We start from the raw sequence: 23,479 nt of genomic DNA, 5'->3' as shown, positions 1-23,479 counted from the left end.
CTAACATCTTTCTTTATCTTCTTTAGGTTGTGCCCTTTTGTTCTTTTGATACAGAAATGCTATTTGGAGGCAATCAACTTATAGATGAGGAGATTGGGGATCCGCCTGGTGCAGAGCTTGTTCCAAACCCGCCAAGTGGCCCAAGGGTGTCGAATGTAGATGTAAGCATGCAAGAGCCTGTCATGCATCCCACACCTTTGCTAGCTAGCTCTGAGATCTCTTTTAGAGGGCCAAACCTTAGTGGCACTGAATAGCTCATCCATCGCATCAACCTTTGCACGGCTATAGATATCAAGAGGCATATTGAGAACAGGATTGCGAAATGCCCATTGGAGGACCTTGCGTTACTCATGGAAGACTTATTGAAGCTTGTTTCTACAACTGACAACCTTTACATTGATTCCTAAATTTTGAGAGTCAAGATTGCCAAACTTATGGCTACCTCAACTGAGTGTTCTTCTTTGCATGCTATTTCCTTGAGGAAGTTGAGTCCAGAGGTTAGGGCTCAACAACTTGCGGCAATAGATTTATCAATTGCCCAAGTTTGGTCTTCTCAGCAAGCTGCTTTGGAAGGTTATCAAGTCACAAGGACTTCTTTGGCTTTCGTCCAGGTGCATCTAGAAGCGTTGGAGCGAGAGCGAGAGCAGTTGGAGATCGAAGCATCACGACTTCAAGTTGTTCTCTTGAAGAAAGAAGCTACACTTTCTCAGCATCAAGAAGAGATTTCACGCCTAAAGTAAGAGAAAGGCGCGGCCATGGAAATGCCCACCTTGTCTCCCACCGATGTGGAGACTTTGAAGACTTTGGAAGGCTTGCTTGAAAACCGTCGTCGTAGTTTTAGGGACATAGCTTTCAAGTAGTGTCTTCTGTTTTTTGTACTTAAAGTCTTCTTTGTTTTTGCTTATTTTGTAATAAGGCCTTGTCACCAAATTCTTCCTTCAAAGAAATAAAGTATTCACATTTTGAATTTGCTCTTTATTTTTCAAAGTGTTTGTGTTTTTGTTGATGATGTGATTATACTTGAAGTTTTGAAATTTCAAGTTGCCTACATACCCTCGGTTGAGGAGGGATCAAGTCATAACATAGTTCAAAAGAATAATGGATGGTTTTTGACGATTTTAAGGATGAGGAATCTTGGCTTTAGCTGACATGTACTTCTGTCAAAGTTGGCAAACTTTATCTTCTATAATAATAACTATTCTTTTGAGGATGCAAGTGCTTCTACTTTACTACACTTATGCTCTAACACTGTTATTCTATAATAACGGTTTCGACCTGCTCACTTGCACACTCTTGTTTTATTTAATTCAAATTTCATTTCTTCGCACTTTGTACGTTCACTACACATTATGGTTTCGTCACCATGTGAGTGTACACGTGGACATTCCGAATTGAAATGTGTCAATAATTTCCGTGAAGCTCTCTCTAATATTTATTCTCTATCGTTGTGGATGACATTGATATCAATGAAAATCATCAAGGTTTTTTTTTTTCTTTCCGAAGAAAATCATCTAGTTATATTATCGCTTATTAGTGTAGAATTATATAATTTTGAACTTTCTTAAGTTCATGGATAATTTTTAGCAAATTAGGAAGGGAGAAATAAGAGAACGAAACATTATAAGAGGTAACTCATCAGAGAGAATCAGGTCTCATATTTCTCTCGTTGCAAGCACCACACTAGTAAGATTTCAAATCGTAGTAACCAACAACCAAATAAGTCGATGCTTCTGACCTAACTCTTTAAAACAAACAGAAAAATCCCTAGAGTCTAGAAGATATTTTCTTCAAAGTAAAATTCTAGAATGTATATAACAAACATTAACCTCAGGAGCTACAAGATATTAATAAAAGGAATAACTAATTAATCCATATTATCAAGAATTGAAATAATATGAGTAGACGTACGTACATGGCACTTCTTGTTATTTCTTTATTTTTTATTCCTTTTTATATAAACCTATATAGCACTTGTTGCTTGCAACAGCCATGTGTGGTTATCATTTGTTGAAATCCTTCATGATTCTTACAGCCTTACATACATATCGGAGGATGTTATACCAATTAACAAGATTAAGGCTAACTAGTGATGAAAACAAACCAACGCGGCAACACTAGCTAGTTATTCGTCATTGCTGCGTGCTACCGTTTAATATGTAACCTTTGTATATAAATTATGACTACTTGGAGTGCCATAGATGCTTGTTAATTACCATGCCATCATTTGATTCATAAATATTCATAAATTAATTCCTTGAACCAATTCGATCCATCCCTATCTTGCTCGATCGATCTCCATAATTGATATGTACGTAGATTAGGGTTTAGGCATAATTTGATCTTTCTCTGCAATCTGTCCACCATACTTTCGTTTCTGTGTGTATAGAGAGGGAAAGAAAGATACATATTGCTGAATCATGAAGTCGCTTGAAGATTTGTTGGCGCTAAACGTAACGCGGGACCATCAGGCCCTGGTTTGCATCTCGCTCCCTCCCAACATTCATTCAAGCGGTTATTGGAGAAATTCTAAGGTAGATGATGAGTCGCCCTATTCTGCAACTCATCCATTGAGCGTCAAAAAACTCTCAAGTGCTACGTTGTCAGTCCTCGAAGAGCAAATGGCTTTGGCTTTTTTCCTCACCCAGTTCCTTCATCTCGCTCTCAGGTGCTTTGGAATCCCCGTCTTTGTCACTCAGATGCTGGTAAGTAGAAGTATCATCATCCTACATTCCCGTTTGATCATTTATTCTCTTAGTTTAATTCTAAGCATTTCAAATTTCTTAATCACTTTATACATAGTTAATAGTTTCTTCTAATTTAATTTTATATATAATTATCCAATATTCTATTGCACGTACGTACGTACGTACGTCGTCTAATTGATTAACTATTAATTGTAAGTAATAATACATACGAGCCTCCAATTTGTTCGAAGAGGTCATGATTATCAATATGCATGGTTTTGTTAAATTAATAGTACGTACGTGTACGTGTACGTGTATATGTTTGTGCAGGCAGGTATAATCCTCGGTCCAGGGATGTTGGGGAGCATATGGCCTGGATACGAAAAAATCATGTACGACATTGTAAGTCAGGACGTAATGGGGACGTTAACGGTGTTGGGTTACTGCATGTTTTTATTTCTGATGGGAGTGAAAATGGACATCGGCATTGTACTTAGAACAGGGAGGAAGGCCTTGTACACCGGGGCTGGCTCCTTGCTAGTGCCTTTATGCGTCGGTCTGTTTACTCTTGGAACCCGAGGTGTTTTTCTTAACTGGGAATTAGAGCAAAATGACTTGCAGGCCCTTGCATTAGCCGTAATCACAAACGCTCAGACTTCATTTACCGTCATTGCCTGCCTCCTCGGGGACCTCAAACTCCTCACTTCGGAACTAGGCCGCTTAGCACTCTCCTCGTCTATTGTGTCTGACATTTTGGGTTTGTCTCTTCGAACTTTTACCAAACTGGTTATGAGCACTGGAAAGGAGGGCGGATTTTTTCGCAACACGATTGCCATGCTCGGTTATATCCTTGTCGTTTACTTTGGGGCACGCCCTGCTATGTATTGGATCATCAGACAGACGCCCAAAGGCCAGCCTGTTCACAACGGCTACCTTCTTATCATCTTGATTGGGGTCTTATGCTCAGCGCTATTTTCCTTCTATTTTAATCAATATCTTTTCTTCGGCCCTTTCGTTTTGGGCTTAGCTGTCCCGGAAGGACCCCCGCTCGGCTCCGCTCTCGTCAAGTGCTACGATTTCATGGTGTCCGATATTCTTCTTCCACTGTTTGTAACCTCCAATGTGTGGCTCATGAATCCCAAAGACATAAAGCTTAAAGGAAAATTTGCAATTCCTAGTCTTGTCCTCCTCATTGTGTCTACCGTCTCCAAATTTGGAGGCAGTTTATTACCTGCACTCTACTGTGACATGCCTCTAATGGATGCTTTGGGACTCGCTCTCATAATGTGCTGCAAAGGTGTCGTGGACTTGGGCTCCTTAAGCACCGTCACCAAAGATATGGTGTCTATCTATCTATCTCTCTCTGTCTGTTTGTCTGTCTATCTATCTAAGTCTAGAACAATATTGCTACATATTTGTACCACATTTATCGACCACATTACTAATTATCTCTCCAATACATGCACGACTCACGTTAAACACTAATTAAAGAGGTAGTCAGCAATATGGTCCAAATAGCAGCGCTCATTTATATATCATCTTGTATTGCCTACTTGCTTTCTATAATGTGCAGTGTACTTGGTATATCATCTTATATTGCCTACTTGCTTGCATGCAGCCTTTGAATGAAGAGATTTATGCCATTAACGTACTTGGTATCCTAATGATCGCATGCGTTGTGTCATTGCTTTTGAAACACTTCAACATATCCTCAAAGAAGTATGGAGGATATGAGCAAAGAAACGTAGCGTGTTTGAAACCCAACTCAGAGCTCCGCATACTTGCATGCATTCACAAGCAAAACAACATTTCAGCCGTCATCAATTTTTTGGATGCCTGCTGTCCAACTAAAGAGAGCCCCATTTCCCTTTATGTCCTTCACCTCATTGAGATGTTTGGCCAAGCTGCCCCTATCTTCATTTCCCACAGAATGCAAACCAAGACACTCTGCAATTGCTCGTACTCGGAGGACATGCTTCTTTCTTTCCTTCAGTTCGAGCGGGACTTCAGTGAAGCAGTGACCGTACAACCTTTCACAGCCATTTCTCCAACCAAATCAATGCATGAGGATACATGCACCCTTGCACTTGACCGAGCCACGTCCCTCATAATACTCCCCTTCCATCGGCACTGGATTCTTGATGGCTCTATCAAGTCCGACGATAGGGCTATAAGGTCTTTAAATATCAGTGTTCTCGAAAAAGCACCATGTTCTGTTGGGATTCTTATCAACCGTGGACCTCTAAGACAATTATCACTGGAAAAAAACTCATCATCAGAAGCAGTACAATACAAAGTCGCCTTGATCTTCTTGGGAGGCGAAGACGATAGGGAGGCATTAGCCTTAACACTAAGGATGGCAGCGGATCCAAGCATCAGCCTGACCGTCTTTTATTTCACAACCCCGAGAGACTGTGAGGCCACTAACTGGGATAGGATAGTTGATTTGCAGAGCTTAAGAGAGTATAGGGAAGGCTATGTTCATGCTTGCGGATCAGCATTTTATGTAGAGAAGATTGCAAAAAATGGACCCGAAACAGTGGCAATACTTCGGAGTATTTTGAACGAATATGACCTTTTCGTTGTTGGAAGAAGAAAACATTGGGAAAGTCCTCAAACTTCAGGGCTTGATGAATGGAGTGAATTCCCGGAGCTTGGTATTATTGGGGACATGCTTGCCTCGGACGACTTCAGGTGCAGATCTTCAATCTTTGTGGTGCAACAACAACAAACCACATAGTCAGTATTCAATTTCCCAGCAAATACTACCACATATTTCGACTTTACCGACAAAATTAGTTTGTCGGCAAAAGTTCTTTCCCGACAAAAAAATTTGTCAGCCATTTCGTCGCTCAAAGCATGTCGCGTAAAACTCTAGCCGACAAAATTTAACATTTCGTCGCCTATGAAGTGGTTCTTTCCCGACAAAAACATATTTTGTAGCCATTCTTAAACCTTGAGAAAAAAATCCATCAAAAAAGGATTTTGAAGCCTACAAAATGTACCTTTTAGCCAACATGATGTGTTCATCGGCAAAGATATTTTGTCGGCATAGTCTTTCTCTACCGACAAAACTAGCTTTGTTGGGAGGAATTTTAATCTATATAAAAAAAAAATTAACAGAAGCTTGAACACATTTTTTTTTAAATAATGCTTCTTTGATTAGTAATATGTACATGTACAGTGGTTATACAAAAGTATATATTATACAATAATCCTATTCTACTCTCATTCTTCAGTATCGGTCTAGCAGTATCATTGTATAATAATATCCTGCAAAAATAATATAAATGGTAATTATTATGTATGACAACATAAAAAAAGCATCCTTAATACCGAAATAATCAAATTGTAGCCATTAATCATTTTACAAGTAATAATATGTAGTTTTTACTGTTTACGATTCACAAAACAATCTGTTAGGAAGTAGAAAATGAGGAAGGGCTATAGTAAAACCATACTATTACAATAAACAGTGAAAAACTTAACCAATTTGTCAACAAGAAAGCACGTACTCATGTAATTATGTAATCAGACTTCAAACAAACTTGAATTTTACTTGTAACTTGGATGATAAAGCATGGACTCATTAATCAAGCATATAGTAAGTTCTGATTAATACCATTCATATATTCTTAGAGGCCAAGACAACGGTTCATCTAAACCTTGCAATCAACATTACCTGCAGAAAGCTCACAACTTTACCAAATTGTGTTAATGACGACAATTTGTAACTTGTTGGGGAATCAAATTACTTGAACAATGCTCATTGCTCATGTCTAGTATGCGACATACTACTTATCCATGTATTTAGAATAAACACAAGGCAGAGAAAAACAAAATATACAATATATTCCCAGCACAGTCAAACTTACCTGCAGAAAGCTCCTCGCTAAGTGTGTTCTGCACAACAGAGGACAAAATATACAACATATGCAGTATTTGTACCTCTCACATAAGTCATGAATAATTAACAAATTCAAAGATAAAGAAAACCCACACAATTTACAAGAGGAAAGAAAATAAAGGGATAAAGAAAGTAAGAAAGGAATACCTCTGTGGGAGGACTCTTATTTGCTTCCAGGGTCTACAATATTCATCATATACACACTGATTATGTAGTCATTGGAAACCAAAACAAATGTTGAACATAGGGTGAAAAACAGAAAGAATAACCTCAGCTCTTCATACCAATAGAGATAGAACTGCCCGATGCCCACTTATGACTGAAAAATGGCAATCCAAACATGATGCCTTCTAGCTCATCAAACTATCAAAACCTATGTTCCACCAAAAAGATAAAAGTCACCTAGTTACTTGTAAAATAAAATTCTGTTTCAAAATAGTGGAAAATATGATTAACATTTTTCAAAGTCCACATTGCTGTACCTACCAAGAAACAAAAAGGATTGTATCTTATCATGAAAAAGAACATAGGTACCTTTTCAATTGTAACTGTACAAAAATGAGAGACCACTTCCAAACTTCTCTTGGATCTTCAATCAATTTCTGCCCACTTTTAAATGCCTTGACATACTTAAGCCTATTTCTTTGAGCTTCAGTTTTGGCTTTTGATGCCTTTAAATTTCTATAAAGATTCTTATGAAGTTTTACAAACTCACTTCTATACAACCATTTGTCAGTACACATACCATGTTTCTTCGAGCTTCAGTCTTTGCAACACCAAAACCCCCAAATAGTACCAGAATTTTGCAATGTGCAGCGAATATACAAAAGAAAATATAAATAAAATAAAATAAAAAACCCTAAACCACAATCTAGTCCTATCTATCTAAAACAAAATCAGAACTCAAACCACAATCAAAATCCGTAAAATTAACTTACCCAACCCCTAAATCTAATAATTTTAACAAATATTATAGCATCAATTGAAAGAGAAATTGAGAAGATACCTAGAGATTGCAGAGAGATATGAAAGGAAGAGCGTTTTCTCTGATAGGGGTTCCGTGAAAGAAAAGGAAAAAACCCCAAATTACATATTAAGCAAATATAGAAAGATCGAACCTTGAAAATTGAAATTTCAAACAAGAGAAAGGTTATAAACTTACAACGATCTGAGTGTTGATCGCTGGATTTGGATTTGGGTTTTTGATAAGAGAGAGAATCGTACGAGGAACTCCGCCTATGTCTTACATGGCCGGTCCCAAGCCCGGATAAAGGAGGAGGGGGAGGGCGTCAGGTAGTCGACAGCCGGCACTCCATGATCACGTCGAATCCTTATGAAAATGAATCCAGAACAAAATCGCGCTAAAGCTAGGGCGTCACCCGTAAGTGGCGCGCTGTGTGGCCTGAGCACAGTGATAAGTGAGCAAGGGTCGCTGTATCTCCATCGGCACCCGGATGCAGTGTTAAATGAGCAAGGGGGCCATAGAAACTTCTTTTCGAACGACTCCACTCAAAGTTGTTTGGGAGCATATGCTCCTATCAACTTTACCCGGGACACACAAAAGAAGTACTTTGATCCTATTAGACGGGGGAGGGTGAAGAAGCTAGGACAGAAGGGTAGAGTTCAAGAGAGCAAAATGCGTTTAGGAACGTGGAATATAGGAACCTTAACGGGAAAATCTATGGAAGTAGTGGAAGTTATGGTGAGGAGAAGGATAAATATTATGTGCCTACAAGAAACTAAGTGGGTTGGTAGTAAGGCAAAGGATCTAGAAAACTCAGGGTTTAAACTTTGGTATTCGGGCACAAATAGAACGAGAAACGGTGTTGGCATCATCGTGGACAAGACCTTGGTACAAGATGTTGTAGATGTCAAGAGGGTAGGAGATAGAATCATGGCAATCAAGATTGTAATAGGACAAGAACTTATCAATGTGATTAGTGCGTACGCACCTCAAGTAGGGTTGGATACGAGTTCGAAGGAGAAATTTTGGGAAGATCTTGGAGACTTGGTGCAAGGAATTGCTCAGACGGAGAAGTTATTTATAGGAGGAGATTTAAATGGACACGTGGGCAGGGAGACAGGCAACTATGGAGGTTTTCATGGTGGCCATGGTTTTGGGGAGAGAAACGAGGATGGGGAAGCTATCTTGGATTTTGCAATGGCATATGATCTCTTCTTAGCCAACACCTTCTTTAAGAAGAGAGAAGAACATGTGATCACCTACAAGAGTGGGTCGTCAAAAACACAAATAGATTTTCTTCTAATGAGGAAAGGGGATCGTATAACTTGTAAGGATTGCAAAGTTATACCAGGAGAGAGCGTGGCTAATCAACATCGCTTGTTGGTGATGGATGTACATATCAAAAGAGTAAGACAAAAGAACAAGACTTGGAAGTGCCCAAGGACTAGATGGTGGAATCTAAAAGAAGAAAAACAAGTCATTTTCAAAGAGAAGGTAATCACCCAATGTGTGTGGGATAGAGAGGGGGAAGCTAGCCAAATGTGGGATTCCATGGCTAGTTGTATCCGAAAAGTAGCAAAAGAGGTATTAGGAGAGTCCAAGGGCTTTGCCCCACACCAAAAGGAATCTTGGTGGTGGAATGAGGAGGTACAAACAAAGGTGAAGGCTAAGAAGGAATGTTGTAAAGCCTTATACAAGGAGAGGACTGATGAAAATGGTGAAAGGTATAGAAAAACGAAGCAAGAGGCGAAGAAAGCTGTCAGAGAAGCTAAGTTAGCGGCTTACGACGATATGTATAAACGACTAGATACCAAAGAAGGAGAGTTGGATATCTATAAACTATCTAGAGCAAGGGAAAAGAAGACAAGGGACCTAAACCAAGTGAGGTGCATCAAGGATGAGGATGGAAAGGTTCTTGCTACAGAGAACGCGGTTAAAGACAGATGGAGAGGTTATTTTCATAATCTTTTCAATGAAGGACATGAAATGAGTGCTTCTTTAGGGGAGTTGAGTAACTCAGAAGAGTGTAGAAACTACTCTTTTTATCGTCGAATCCGGAAGGAAGAAGTGGTTGTAGCTTTGAAGAAGATGAAGCATAAAAAAGCAATAGGCCCAGACGATATACCAATCGAAGTGTGGAAACTTTTGGGAGAGACAGGTATAACATGGCTCACTGACCTTTTCAATAGGATTTTGAAAACGAAGAAGATGCCAAATGAGTGGCGAATGAGCACTTTGGTGCCTATCTACAAGAATAAGGGCGACGTACAAAATTGCATGAACTATAGGGGTATTAAGCTAATGAGTCATACAATGAAGCTCTGGGAGAGAGTCATTGAGCATAGATTGAGGCAAGAGACACGGGTTTCGGACAACCAATTCGGGTTCATGCCAGGGCGCTCAACCATGGAGGCAATCTATCTCTTACGAAGATTGATGGAAAGATATAGAGATGGGAAAAAGGATTTACACATGGTCTTTATAGATTTGGAAAAAGCGTATGATAGGGTCCTAAGAGACATTCTTTGGAGGATTTTAGAGAAGAAATGAGTACGAGTAGCATATATCCAAGCTATAAAGGATATGTATGAAGGAGCAAAGACTGCCGTAAGAACTCATGAAGGACAAACCGAAAGCTTTCCCATAACTGTAGGATTACATCAAGGCTCATCCTTAAGTCCTTACCTTTTTGCGTTGGTAATGGATGAGTTAACACGACATATTCAAGATGATATTCCTTGGTGTATGCTTTTCGCAGACGATATAGTGTTGATAGATGAAACTCAGGAAGGGGTAAATGCAAAGCTTAACCTTTGGAGAGAAGTGTTGGAATCTAAAGCTCTTCGCCTAAGCCGATCAAAGACAGAATATATGGAGTGCAAGTTCAGTGCAAATGGAGGCCAAAACGAGTTAGGGGTGAGGATCGGAGATCAAGAAATACCAAAGAGCGACCGTTTTCGTTACCTAGGATCTATCTTGCAAAAGAACGGAGAATTAGATGGAGATCTCAACCATAGAATACAAGCTGGATGGATGAAGTGGAAGAGTGCATCCGGCGTGTTGTGTGACCGCCATATGCCACTGAAGCTCAAGGGAAAATTTTATAGGACGGCAATAAGGCCGGCGATGCTGTATGGCACAGAATGTTGGGCGGTGAAACATCAACACGTACACAAAATGGGTGTAGCGGAGATGAGGATGCTTCGTTGGATGTGTGGGCACACGAGAAAGGATAAGATTAGGAATGAGGATATCCGGGGTAAAGTAGGAGTAGCCGAAATTGAAGGAAAGATGAGAGAAAATCGGTTACGGTGGTTTGGACATGTGCAAAGAAGGCCTACTGACGTTCCGATTAGAAGATGCGACTATGGGACAGAGGTGCAGGGCCGAAGGGGTAGAGGAAGACCTAGGAAAACTTTGGAAGAGACTCTAAGAAAAGACTTAGAGTACTTGGATCTAACGAAGGACATGACACAGGATCGAGCACAATGGCGTTCTAAGATTCATATAGCCGATCCCACTCAGTGACTTGGATTTTCCAAGTCTCCAACCGAGAAGTTTTCCTCATTCGGGAAATTAAGAGAACACTACCCCAACCTACATGCTCCACTCAGAAAGCTTCAACATACAAGCTTTAACAAAAGAAAATTCAAAGAACCTAGCGAAGAAGGCTTTGGTGTATTTAACACAATACGTTGAAATGAAGGAAAGCTTATTTATTGATATCCCCGATAAGCTACAAATATGTACATATACATGAGTCAAAATAAGCACACAAGAGGGAGCCTTCACAAAGGTTGCTTAGGAGAAGTCTCAGCAGTCGGTAGAGCCCCAGAAAGAGAAGGCACCGGAGGGGGATCATTTGGAGCCTCAGTACTGGACAGAACCCTAGAAGGAGGAGGCATCAGAGGTTGATCATTTGGAGCTTCATTACGCGGTACAGCCCCAGAAGACGAAGGCAATAAATGCCTTTGGAACAAACCCACAAATCTCTGATGATCAAGTAAAACCTGACCATCAGTTTCCTTCATCTGGTCAAGCTTCCTCTTCATGTTTGTAGCATAGTCATGTGCGAGTCGGTGCAACTGTTTATTCTCATGCTTGAGCCCTCTAATCTCCTGTTTGAGACTCATCACTTCAGCCGCCAATGATTCAACTTGACGGGTTCGAGCAAATAGGCATTGGGCCATATTAGACACAGAACCTGCACACTGAACACTGAGAGCCAGCGAATCCTTAACAGCTAACTCATCAGACCGTTTGGAAAGTAATCTGTTATCTTTGGGAGTGAGAAGGTTCCTGGCCACCACCGCAATGGTCATATCATTCTTCATCACGGAATCCCCAACGGTAAGAGGACCAGTAGGGGAGACGAAGGATGGGCGCCATATGTTGTCTGGAGAAGGCGGGGCTGCCTCTTCAACAAGGTTCAAGTCAAAACGACGGTCGGAGGGGCCAGACATTTTCAAAGGTGTTGAAGAGAGAAGAGGTCGGACAAATCAAGATCTTAGAAGTGCAAGAATGGAGCTTCTACTGGTGGAGATTCAAGTGTGCTTTGGAACTTAATGCCAGCCCCTATAAAAATCTGCACTCGACGAAGCTTCAGAAATCGAAGAGGCGCCTGCTCAGAAATCGAAGAGGCGTTTGCTTTCTCAAAAGCTGGGCTGCTTAGAGATCACGAGGGTTGATCTCAGAAATCGAAGAGGCGTTTGCTTTCTCAAAAGTTGGGCTGCTCAAAGACCACGAAGGCCGATCTCAAAAATCGAAGAGGTGCTCGCTTTCTCAAAAGCTGGGCTCCCCAGAGACCACGAGGGCCGATATCAGAAATCGAAGAGGCACCTACTTTTCCAGCCTTTTCCAGCCTTGTCAGCACCTGTCACACGCACACTCAGTTTTGCGGAAATTATGGGCATTCTGTCAAAGACTTCTGGGGAAGTAGAAAACACATGAATCTTACTGTTCAATCACCCACTTCCCACACGCAACAATAGCTCATGGGTACCACAGATAACTTTGCCAAAGTTCTCTGCCAAAGTTGAGCACGTGAAGCTTGCAGCTCCCACTACATCGCTCTGACCAAGAAGGGTAAAAGAATAGCAAAGAAACAGCACTAACAAAGTTTAGACCCATAAATTTTGAAGGTCTAGCTACCATATTATTACCCACAAGGGTAAAGGAACAGTACCACTGCTGGATAATTGGAAAGTCCCTGTGTGTCAACCTCTGTGCTTCGTGGCAAGGTAGACTAGCAAACATGCCCAACTTTTACTCACATTCGAGAAAACACTCCCAATAAGATTGCTTGCTCCAAAATCGAAGAGGCACCGTCCTCCGAATCTCGAGAGCCAGACTCCCAACATGACTACTTTCTTAAAAATCGAAGAGAGGGTAAAGGAACAGTACCATTGCTGGATAATTGGAAAGTCCCTGTGTGTCAACCTCTGTGCTTCGTGGCAAGGTAGACTAGCAAACATGCCCAACCTTTACTCACATTCGAGAAAACACTCCCAACAAGATTGCTTGCTCCAAAATCGAAGAGGCACCGCCCTCCGAATCTCGAGAGCCAGACTCCCAACATGATTACTTTCTCAAAAATCGAAGAGACACTGCTCCCCGAATCTCGAGAGCCAGACCCCCAGCATGATTGCTTTCTCAAAAATCGATGAGGCATCGTTCTCCGAATCAATCGAAGAGGCGCTCGCTTTCTCAAAAGCTGGGCTACTCAGAGACCACGAGGGCCGATCTCAGAAATCGAAGAGGCACCTACTTTTCTAGCCTTGTCAACACCTGTCACACGCACACTCAGCTTTGCAGAAATTATGGGCATTCTGTCGAAGACTTCTGGTGAAGTAGAAAGCACATGAATCTTACTGTTCAATCACCCACTTCCCACACGCAACAATAGCTCATGGGTACCACAAATAACTTTGCCAAAGTTCTCTGCCAAAGTTGAGCACGTGAAGCTTGCAGCTCCCACTACATCGCTCTGACCAAGAAAGGTAAAAGAATAGCAAAGAAACAGCACTAACAAAAGTTTAGACACATAAATTTTGAAGGTCTAGCTACCATATTATTACCCACAACTGTAAAGGAACAGTACCACTGCTGGATAATTGGAAAGTCCCTGTGTGTCAACCTCTGTGCTTCGTGGCAAGGTAGACTAGCAAACATGCCCAACCTTTACTCACATTCGAGAAAACACTCCCAATAAGATTGCTTGCTCCAAAATCGAAGAGGCACCGTCCTCCGAATCTCGAGAGCCAGACTCCCAACATGACTACTTTCTCAAAATCGAAGAGAGGGTAAAGGAACAGTACCATTGCTGGATAATTGGAAAGTCCCTGTGTGTCAACCTTTGTGCTTCGTGGCAAGGTAGACTAGCAAACATGCCCAACCTTTACTCACATTCGAGACAACACTCCCAACAAGATTGCTTGCTCCAAAATCGAAGAGGCACCACCCTCCGAATCTCAAGAGCCAGACTCCCAACATGATTACTTCCTCAAAAATCGAAGAGACACTGCTCTCCGAATCTCGAGAGTCATACCCCCAGCATGATTGCTTTCTCAAAAATCGAAGAGGCATCGTTCTCCGAATCTCGAGAGCCAGATACCACAGACCACTTTTTCAAAGTGCTCTGACAGAGTTAAAACATGTGAAACTGGCAGCTCCCACTACCGTGCTATGACCAAGCAGGGTAAAGGAATAGCATTACTACTTGTTGTTAGGGAGACTCCTATATATGTCGACCTCCATCCCCAACGGACAGGCAGACCTGCAAAAATGCTCAACTCTTCATCATATCTGAGAGGGCACTCCCAACGAAGCCTTTCGAAATATTCAGCTTTCTTTCCCCCCGATAATACCTCTGCAAACAAGCTATACTAGAGCAAGAATATCTCATATCATCAGGGTTAAAAGCAAGAGTATCCCATATCATGCTTTTTTCCTGTCTTTTCTTTTGGCCTTGTTTTTACCTGCAAGACAAGGAGAAAGAGAGCAATCAGTCAGCACTTGGAATCAAGCTTCCAGCCAGGAACTGACTGCCTGGAACCCCTTACCTGATTACTTACCTGGCATTGCTCTCGAGTACTCATCTTCAACATCTTATGTTTCCAGGGAAGATTCCGCATCTGCTTGAGGAACAGATAGGGCAAGTGCGAAGGATACAAGGAAGCATGTGGAGACAAGCGTAACAGCACACGTGCCGATACATTCATTACTCTGTCAAAAGCAAAAGTATCCCATATCAGCAGGGTGGAACGTACTCTAGATTTGATGGACTTGTTTTGACCCTCAAATTCTTCAGTCGGCCTTATACTCTGGAGGAAACCAGAAAACCCTCCAGCTCAGTTCAAGAAAAAGCCTGTGGAAAGTTACTTCTTCAAAAGCAAAAGTATCTCATATCATCTCTTCTCATTTTTCTTCTCTTTATCCTTCATGCTGCTGCAAGATGGGGAGAAGGTGAACAATCAGTCGGAGCTCTGATTGCTTACCTTGTCTGTCACCTCTTTCAGCAGACCCCCTAGCTCGGCGACTTGGGGGACTCCTACTACATGGTTTGTATCGCGCTTGACCAAGCCTGAAACTACAAGTAAGCTTCAAGTGAAATTGATACATTACCTTGTGCATCTCCACCAGTTAAAGATACCACCCTTGGATGGAGGAAGAGTACTTCCAGAGAAGATGTCACATCTACCTATGAGACAGATAAGGCAAGTCAAGACGACACCACACTCCGATACTTAGAAGTTTCGTGATTACGAGATCATTCTCCCACAATATTTCCTAATGTCATTTGTACTAAATCATTCACTTGTACTCACTAAATGAGAGCTTGAACCTATGTACTTGTGTAAACCCTTCACAATTAATGAGAACTCTTCTATTCCGTGGACGTAGCCAATCTGGGTGAACCACGTACATCTTGTGTTTGCTTTCCTATCTCTATCCATTTATATACTTATCCACACTAATGACCGGAGCAATCTAGCGAAGATCACAAAAAGCGATCGTTTTCGCTACCTAGGATCTATCTTGCAAGAGAACGGAGAATTAGATGGAGATCTCAACCATAGAATACGAGCTGGATGGAAAGAGTGCATCCGGCGTGTTGTGTGACCGTCGTAGGCCACTGAAGCTCAAGGGAAAATTTTATAGGACGGCAATAAGGCTAGCGATGTTGTATGGCACAGAATGTTGGGTGGTGAAGCATCAACACGTACACAAAATGGGTGTAGCGGAGATGAGGATGCTTCGTGGGATGTGTGGGCACACGAGAAAGGATAAGATTGGGAATGAGGATATCCGAGGTAAAGTAGGAGTAGCCGAAATTGTAGGAAAGATGAGAGAAAATCGGCTCCGGTGATTTTGAACATGTGCAAAGAAGGCCGACTGATGCTCCGGTTCGAAGATGTGACTACGGGACAGAGGTTCAGGGCCGAAGGGGTAGAGGAAGACCTAGGACAACTTTGGAAGAGACTCTAAGAAAAGACTTAGAGTACTTGGATCTAACGGAGGACATGACACAAAACCGAGCGCAATGGCGTTCTAGGATTCATATAGCCGACCCCACTTAGTGGGAAAAGGCTTTGTTGTTGTTGTTGTTGTTGTTGTAGAGAATCGTACGAGGAACCGATAGAGGAACTACACTAGCAACATAGAGCAACTGATATGGTGGAGAATAGACAAGAATAGCTGCTAGGATGTTCAATCCAAGAAGAGCAACTGAGAAGGGAGATAGCGTTGAGATCCAAATCTAGGGTGCGGCAAGATTTTTATCCTTCATCGTTTAGATTAGTTTTTTGTTCATTGAGGTGCGATTGCCGATAACCTCTAAATACGAAAAGTTTTCTTTTTTTTCGTTTTTCGCGGTATCGCGCCTTTTTTTAATAGATCATGCCGACGATTTTCTTGACAAATAGATGCTTCGTCGGGTAAACTTATTTTTTGCGACATTTTATTTGTCAGCTTACACCCATTAGTTTCTAGCCGACAATTCGGATATTTTGTCGGGCAAAGATTTTTGTACTGACAAAATTTTGCTTTGTCTGCTTAGACTTTGTTGGCAAAATGACATTTTTTAGTAAGTGCAGGATTTTATTTGCAAGTAGTGGATTACTCTGGTGTCTGTGTTCTTATTATTTAATCCACTACGTTCTGAGTTCTATTCTCTTAGCCTAGTTTAGAAGAGAAATATCGCTTGTATTAAAATGGAAAGAAAAAAAAAATCAGTAATCAAACAAAAACGCTAGGTCACGGTGGTGGATCTAATTAATATATGTGAACATTCTGGCTCCAGTGCTTCACACTTCCAATTTTGGGGATAAAGATTTATAGTATTCCTTTTGTTGTTGCTGTTGTTTTTTTTTTTTTTCGAGTAACTCTCCAATTGTTTTTTGAGTTTTTCCTGTCACACTCCAATATTGTAACTATGGTGGAATCACACACATGTTTATAGTGAAAATCGAAGAAAATGGAGAACTGAAGAAAATGAAAGGAAGCAGAGAAAAGAAAGAGAGAATCTTGTAGAACAAGCTGATGTATTCTTCAGTAAAATGAGTAGTTACAAATTACACAGATGTGCAACTATTTAACAGTTGTCAATCTTAGTGACTAAGATAACTACTTAGCTAACATGTACAAGATAGGAATATAACACACATGTATGCTAACATGTACAATACTCTCTGTTAATATGTACAAGCAAGGTTCTAAAGACGCAAAGCGCTAGTCGGGTGATAGGCTAGGGCCTAGACGGCTAGGCATGATCTAGACAGGTGCATAGGAAGACTAGGGGTGTGTTTGTTGCACCAGACTATCTCGGACTGGATTAGCTTCAGGAACTAAGCTGGACTGACTTAGTGAAGCATTTGGTGCAATGTCGAACTTAAAAGAAGGAAAATAACAAGCTACAATATTTTATATTTTTAATTCATATCTAATAATATTATATTAATTAATTCTATCTTTTTTTCTTTCTAATAATACTCTCCCTCTCTCTGGAAGCCTTCATCTTTTTATTCCTCATTCTCTCCGTCCCACACTCTCCTTCCCTTTCTTATTTTTTCTGATTAATTGCCAAAAAAAATTCTGCAAAACGAAGAATCAAGCTTGATTTTTCTGGTTTTTCTTCGGTGCAAGATTCCAACTGGTGAGAGCTTTCCAAGTCTGTGGATTCAATCGGAGGCGCAAGTTTGTGGAACAGCAAAATCGGCCTACAGCGATTCTCGAACGTGCTTAGAATATCTTCTGCGTAGGAGAAGCCGACTGCTACTGAGTCGCCGCCATCGTAGCAGAACTACAGTACCAGTAAGATAGAGCAACTGTCGATGTCGAGGTCGAGTTCGAGCTGAGCTCGGATCTCGGCGAAGCAGAAAGAGAAGAAAGCGAGGAGAGAGGAGGAGGGGAAGGGGGAATTGGCGAGGGGGAATGATGGTGGCTCTCGGCATTTGTGAAAACATAGGAGCAAAGGAAGAAGCCCAGAACTCACAAAGGGGCTCGCTAGGAGGAGGAAGAAGCCAGTCTTAGCAAGTCCTATGTTTTGGGGAGGACTTCGCTAAGAACCTTTAAGGAGGCCTCTAGTCCAATCAAGTCCCCTTTAGTCCCACTTAACTTAGTTCCAGCACCTATCAAACATGCGACTGTAGTCCAGTCCAGTCCAGTTCAGTCCCTCCTAAGGAGGTGAAACAAACACCCCCTAGGTGGATAAGTAACTTTATATAGATCATATAAATAAGTACCTACTTAAAAATACGTAATTGTGTTGGAATACAAAAATTGCAAAATAAAATGATATTTAAATTATAGGTATTAGAACATATTGATAACGTGGGGAACAAGCATATAATGAATATTCATCCAAGTATTCAACAAGTCTATTACATTTTATTAAAAAAAATGCAAAATGAAAGTTATCGATTTTCTGTCTAAGTGGGAGTTGCGACCTAAGTAGGTGTCTGAACAGGTCCAGGTAGTCTAGGTGGGCGCCAGTGGCGAAGCCAGGATTTACGGAAGGGAGGGGCGAAATTCTAAAGAGTGCAAGGTTCAATTGAAGTGGTTGCTTTCATATTGGAGAGTGCAAAATTTTGAATCAATATTCATAACAGCAAACCATCTCTTCACCAAAGCAGTTGTAAGCGGTAATATTAAAGCCATGTAAGAAGCTTAAATTAGTTAGGATTAGATTCTAAAAAAACGTTAAGCACTAGTCAGGCAGCGGACTGGAGCCTGCAGCTAGGCTCCTAAGCGAGATTTAGGTAGGAGCCTAGATGGATTTAAATGAATTTCTTTTATTGTAAAATAAGCATTAAACAATATTTACATTGTTTTTTTTTAAATTAATACAATATTTATAGATAATGTGAGAGTTTAAAATACATATGTTGAGGTATTCAAAAGAGGGAAAATACATACAAGAATGATAATAAAAAATAAAAAATAAAATAAAAAAGAGAAATAAATTGATTAACAAACCAAAACAAAGGTGCGGTCAGAATAGAAAAAAAAAGGAGGGGAAATGGGAAAACAAAGTGGGGCAGAAAGGACCGAAGGAGAAGGGTGTGTCAGTACAATCAGTATTAACTTTTAAGAGAGAAAAATGTAAACAAATGTGTCAGTACAATTAGTTTTAACTTTTAAGAGAGAAAAATATAAAAAAAGGGTCAGCATTGCCAAACGACACCGTTTGGTATAGGGAATATCAAACACACCTTCATCTTCTTCGCAAGTTCCGTCGGTCTGCAACTACATTTTTTTTCAGATTTCCTTCTCCAAAATCTAATAAAAAAGAGGAAAAAAACAAATCCATCTTTGTTGCGTAGCAGCAGAAACCAAATCACCGGAACGGAAATTCTCATTTTCGACGAGAGCAGAGGGGCTGAACTAGCTCTCCGAGGCATGTTTTCCGGCGAAGGGAGGGGCGGCCGCTACTCCTCGTCCTCACGTAGCTTCGCCACTGGGCGCCTAGACGGGTTCAAGCGGTCTAGGCGGGCTAGGTGGATGTTTATATGGTCTAGGCGCCTCACTACTAGAAAATCTAATTTTGCCAACGAATTTTGAGCCCACAAAATTTATTTTGTCGGTCAAAAAGTTTTTACCCGACAAATTTTTGGGTTTGTCCACTAAATACGTGCGCCAGGGTTAAGGTTTTGGCAAGGACATCTCCCAACGACCAAAGGTTAGAGCCAACAAAATATTTTGTCGGCGAAGAAGTTGTTAGCTGACAAACTTGATTTGTGTTGGGTAAGAATTTGGTGGGAGTTTTCCCGCCTTCTTGAAAATTACTATTTTTAAGTCGCGCGTTTTCTTTAATTAAGCGGGCAACAAAAAGAATATTTTGCCGTTTAGAATTTTTTTGAACAATTGCCGATTAGAATTAAAATTGCTAATCTTCAAATTCCTAAACCTAATTAATTAAAAAATTAGTGCCGGGATAACACTCTTCTATCACGCTGCTCCTTCTCTCTCGTTTCTCACATATCTGTTGCCACCTCTTCTCTCTCGCTCTGTCGTCTTGAATCTGCGCTCCTATTCTAGATCATCTGGTTAAACACGAAAACACCAAATCTCCACAAATACCGAGTTGTTTCTCTCGCAGCCCCCTCCTTCAGCTTCGATCCGCTCCGGCTCTCTCTCCTTCGGCCCGTCTGTTCAATTCCTCATCACAAACCCGCAACGCACCAAGGGTATAGCGGTTTAGTTATTTTCTTTTTATTTAATATAATTTTTAATTAACTAGATGCCATTTTGTGTGATATTGGTTTGATATTGATTTCCATTCCATTTAGATTTTGGGGTTGCCTTGAATGATTTCTTGTTTTATGTTTTAATATTTCACTTGGGTTTAAATTGTCTTAGAAGCAACGAGATTTTTATGTGCATGGTCAATGTTTGGTTCTTGTAATTGTTTAATTTGGGTATGTTTGAAAGATTTTTATGGTGCAGGGTCAATGCTTGGTTCTTGTAATTTTTCAAATGTACCAGTTGAAGGGAATTGAATAGGTTGTCAAACAAGGTTAGAAAATGGCTTCATATTTTTTATTTGCTCGTGTTTGTTAGCACTGATGTTAATGGTACTTTTCATTTAGTGATGTATGTGCTTTCTAAAGTGAGTTAGGGCTAAGAAACCTACCATGGGCAAAGAAACCTTCCAATGTTGTCCAAGAAGCAAGTCTTTTTGGCAACTAGCTTCACATTCAGCAGGTAACCATGTAGATATTACTATGCTAGTATCATTTGGTTCTGAACAGTGGCAGTGGTTTAAATTTATTGTATGTTGCATTTTAGGATCTTGTCCTGAAGTGCAATTGGACTTGGATTCAATTTCAACACAGAAAATGCGAGACTTGCACATGGAGTTCTTATGCTGAAAACAGTTGTTGTATGGCATCGGTCATCTCTTAATCTTAATTATGTTACATTGACACTACATGTTTTATTGAAAGAATCCTTTTTGTTAGATTTCTCATGTTTGTGTAAACTCAAATAAAGCTCTGTAGTTTGTGGTTTAATCAAATGTTTGAATACCTCGATTGGATGAAAATAACTAAGTACTTTAGTCAGCTATTACATAAGAGACTAAAAGCGAACCTCTCAGTACTTGAGGGCTACTAATTAATCCCAGATTTGAACTGCTACTAATTATTATTGTGTAACTTAGTGTACCTTCTTCATTCATTTTGATTTACATTTTATTAAGGGACTAAAGAAAACCTCTCAATTGGCAGGTGGTTTGAAATGTTCATTACAAGGTTGGATGAACCATTGTCCTGGCCTCTAAGAATCTATGTATGGTGAACTTCCGATGCTTAATCAAACTTACTTTATGCTTGATAATAATATGATGTTAAGTTTTCATTTTTTATTGTACTACTATGGTGTTGTTGCCGCTCTGCCCCATTTTCTACTATGGTGCTATATCGTCCAAGGTTTAAGGTCGCAATTGATGCTCTTCAGTAAGCCACCTCTTGCCTGATGAAAAATGCTCACATTTATGATATTGCTAACATTAAACAAGAAATATATAATTGCACTCGTAATATAAACTTTTTAAATGTTTGAGTTTGCATATGTCACTAGTGGAAAAAATAGTTTGTGCGACGAACAATATTTCGTAGCACAAGACGTACTTGCAGGACGGAAAAAATGTTTCGTCGCAGAAAATAGACAAGATAGGAAAAAAAAATTTGCGCAGTCAGCAAGAAAACACACGGTAATTTTTTTTTTGGTGCGAAAAACTTGCGTGACGAATAGGGGACAATTTAGCGACCAAGGGTTCGTCATGCAAGTTCCTGTCAGTTTAGACTATTCACTACAGGTGAATCGAAGTCAATACCGCATTTAATACAGATGTTTGCGCGACAAAGTCTTCGTCACGCAAAGGCCCTAACCTTCCTATAAATATGCGCTTCTGTTGTCCTTATTCTTCACAATTTTGTTCTTCTTATTCTTCAAGAACATATGGAGGATAAAAATAAGGATTAGAGTGTGCCCGCCGTCAACCCGAATGATTTGAGTCAACATTTTGAGTTCGCACATGCAATTGCTATCGCCATGGGGAATAATTGTTCCATTGCTGAGTGGCGTTCTTGGAATGATGTGCTCGAGAATGTGAAGAAGGCTATGATGGATGAACTATTATTAGTAAGTATATTGTTGATGGATTAATAATTAAGTTTGTGAAATTTTTAGTTATATGTTGGAATTAATTATATGCATATATGTCTAACAGTGTAAGTATACTCTTGATGATGATACGAACTAATAGTTGATGAAGTTGATGGAGGAATGTACCAGCACCATCGAAATAGTAGTTTTAAATTTATGTTTTGTATGATAATAATTAAATTTAAGGTTTTTTTTTATAAGTTATGTATTTGGATTAATTATGTTTTAATTCATGTTTGGTTTTTTTTTTATTGAGGCCTAATGTAATCACCTTATCCTCGGTTTGTATGTGTTTTCAATCTTCAATGAATATCGTACATATGCTCAAAATAATTGTATGGATTAAGGCATTAATTATTTATAGAATAAATATTTAAGGTATTAATTATTTATGGAATAAATATTTAAAGTATTAATTATTTTTAGAATAAATATTTAAGGTATTAAATATTTTTAGAAAAATATTTAACTGAATATTTGTTTGTAATTATACAGTTTACGTAAACATAGTTATATATGGTTACGTAAACTTTATAATTATAATCATTCCATTCGTCGTTAAATATATTGTGGGACACCATGTTCGCCATGTAAGATTACTTTGCGTGATGAATAACAGATGTTTGTCACACAATGCAGGGTCAGATTGTGTTCAAACCTTCCCATTTATTGTGCATTTATGCATTTTGCGTGACGAACATGTAGCTTTGTGCGAGCAAAGGTATCCTAGTGCTATATAAACACAGTTTCAGAACCCTAGTTTAAAAAAAAAATTGTTTAAAAAAGAATGGTCGATTCTGGTGAAGGTTCTGGCAAAAAGAAACTGGTAGTGCTATCAGAGAGGTATTAAAGGAAGCAAGTGCCGTACTTTGAAGGCAAAAATATGGCTAAGGCGTATGCCAAATTTAGGTACGACATTGAGAATTTGGTGCAGAGGGATTGTTCTGCTGAGTTTGAGTCTTGAAAAAAGGTCCCTGAGGAGTTGAAAAAGTTCATGCTGATGGAGTTATCGGTAAGTTTGTAGTAAATAATGAACAATTATTTTTGTTAAAACATAATATTTTTAAATTACTAATTTATTGTTATTGGTATTAATGTAGGTTCATTAGGATGTTGATGAAACCGAAGAGAAGCAACGGATTTATGTGGATGGGTTTTTCAAGCAGAGTTTCCGACAATGGAAGGTTGATGTGTTGCGCACGAGGGAGGATTGAAGTTGAGGAGGGTTGCTTTTTTTTTTTTTAAATAAGATTTTGT

The 23,479-nt window shown here is 39.9% G+C and overlaps 2 protein-coding genes and 2 long non-coding RNA genes across 10 annotated transcripts in view; 2 read left to right on the top strand and 2 right to left on the bottom strand.

Annotated features, from left to right (window-relative positions):
- Positions 1 to 2,417: 2,417 nt before the first annotated feature.
- LOC126599006 (cation/H(+) antiporter 4-like) lies at positions 2,418 to 5,274 on the top strand (the record flags this gene model as incomplete). Its single annotated transcript, XM_050265394.1, has 3 exons — positions 2,418 to 2,702; positions 3,015 to 4,025; positions 4,303 to 5,274. Coding segments are annotated over exons 1-3 (2,268 nt in total), but the record flags the coding sequence as incomplete, so codon positions are not given.
- Positions 5,275 to 5,399: 125 nt separating this feature from the next.
- Positions 5,400 to 7,822, bottom strand: LOC126599452 (uncharacterized). 5 transcript variants are annotated; one of them, XR_007615140.1, is made up of 3 exons: positions 7,754 to 7,822; positions 6,307 to 7,637; positions 5,400 to 5,957 (listed from the first exon to the last, which is right to left on the bottom strand). It is a non-coding gene; the product is annotated as an uncharacterized LOC126599452 (long non-coding RNA). The 5 variants fall into 5 exon arrangements; XR_007615144.1 differs by lacking the exon at positions 5,400 to 5,957 and having other exon boundaries at positions 5,966 to 6,794; positions 6,876 to 7,637; XR_007615141.1 differs by lacking the exon at positions 5,400 to 5,957 and having other exon boundaries at positions 5,966 to 6,771; positions 6,876 to 7,637.
- A 3,434-nt stretch (positions 7,823 to 11,256) lies between these two features.
- LOC126599448 (uncharacterized) overlaps positions 11,257 to 23,479 on the bottom strand; it is a 37,908-nt gene continuing 25,685 nt past the window's right edge. The window contains exons 1-2 of one of the 3 annotated variants that reach the window (XM_050265830.1): positions 13,734 to 14,596; positions 11,257 to 13,036 (exon numbers count right to left, since the gene is read on the bottom strand). In XM_050265830.1, the coding sequence (XP_050121787.1) occupies positions 11,344 to 12,018 (675 nt within the window). In that variant the 5' untranslated portion in view covers positions 12,019 to 13,036; positions 13,734 to 14,596 and the 3' untranslated portion in view covers positions 11,257 to 11,343. Of the gene's footprint in view, positions 14,597 to 23,479 lie in introns of those variants that run through there. The other 2 variants (XM_050265831.1, XM_050265829.1) reach the window with 2 other exon arrangements.
- On the top strand, positions 20,652 to 21,537 carry LOC126599454 (uncharacterized). Its single transcript, XR_007615147.1, has 2 exons — positions 20,652 to 20,758; positions 20,843 to 21,537. It is a non-coding gene; the product is annotated as an uncharacterized LOC126599454 (long non-coding RNA).

The sequence above is a fragment of the Malus sylvestris genome, chromosome 14 (assembly GCF_916048215.2).
Source record: "Malus sylvestris chromosome 14, drMalSylv7.2, whole genome shotgun sequence".
NCBI lineage: Eukaryota > Viridiplantae > Streptophyta > Magnoliopsida > Rosales > Rosaceae > Malus > Malus sylvestris.
Note: the sequence above shows the minus strand (reverse complement) of the source record. Positions and strands in the feature narration are given on the sequence as shown.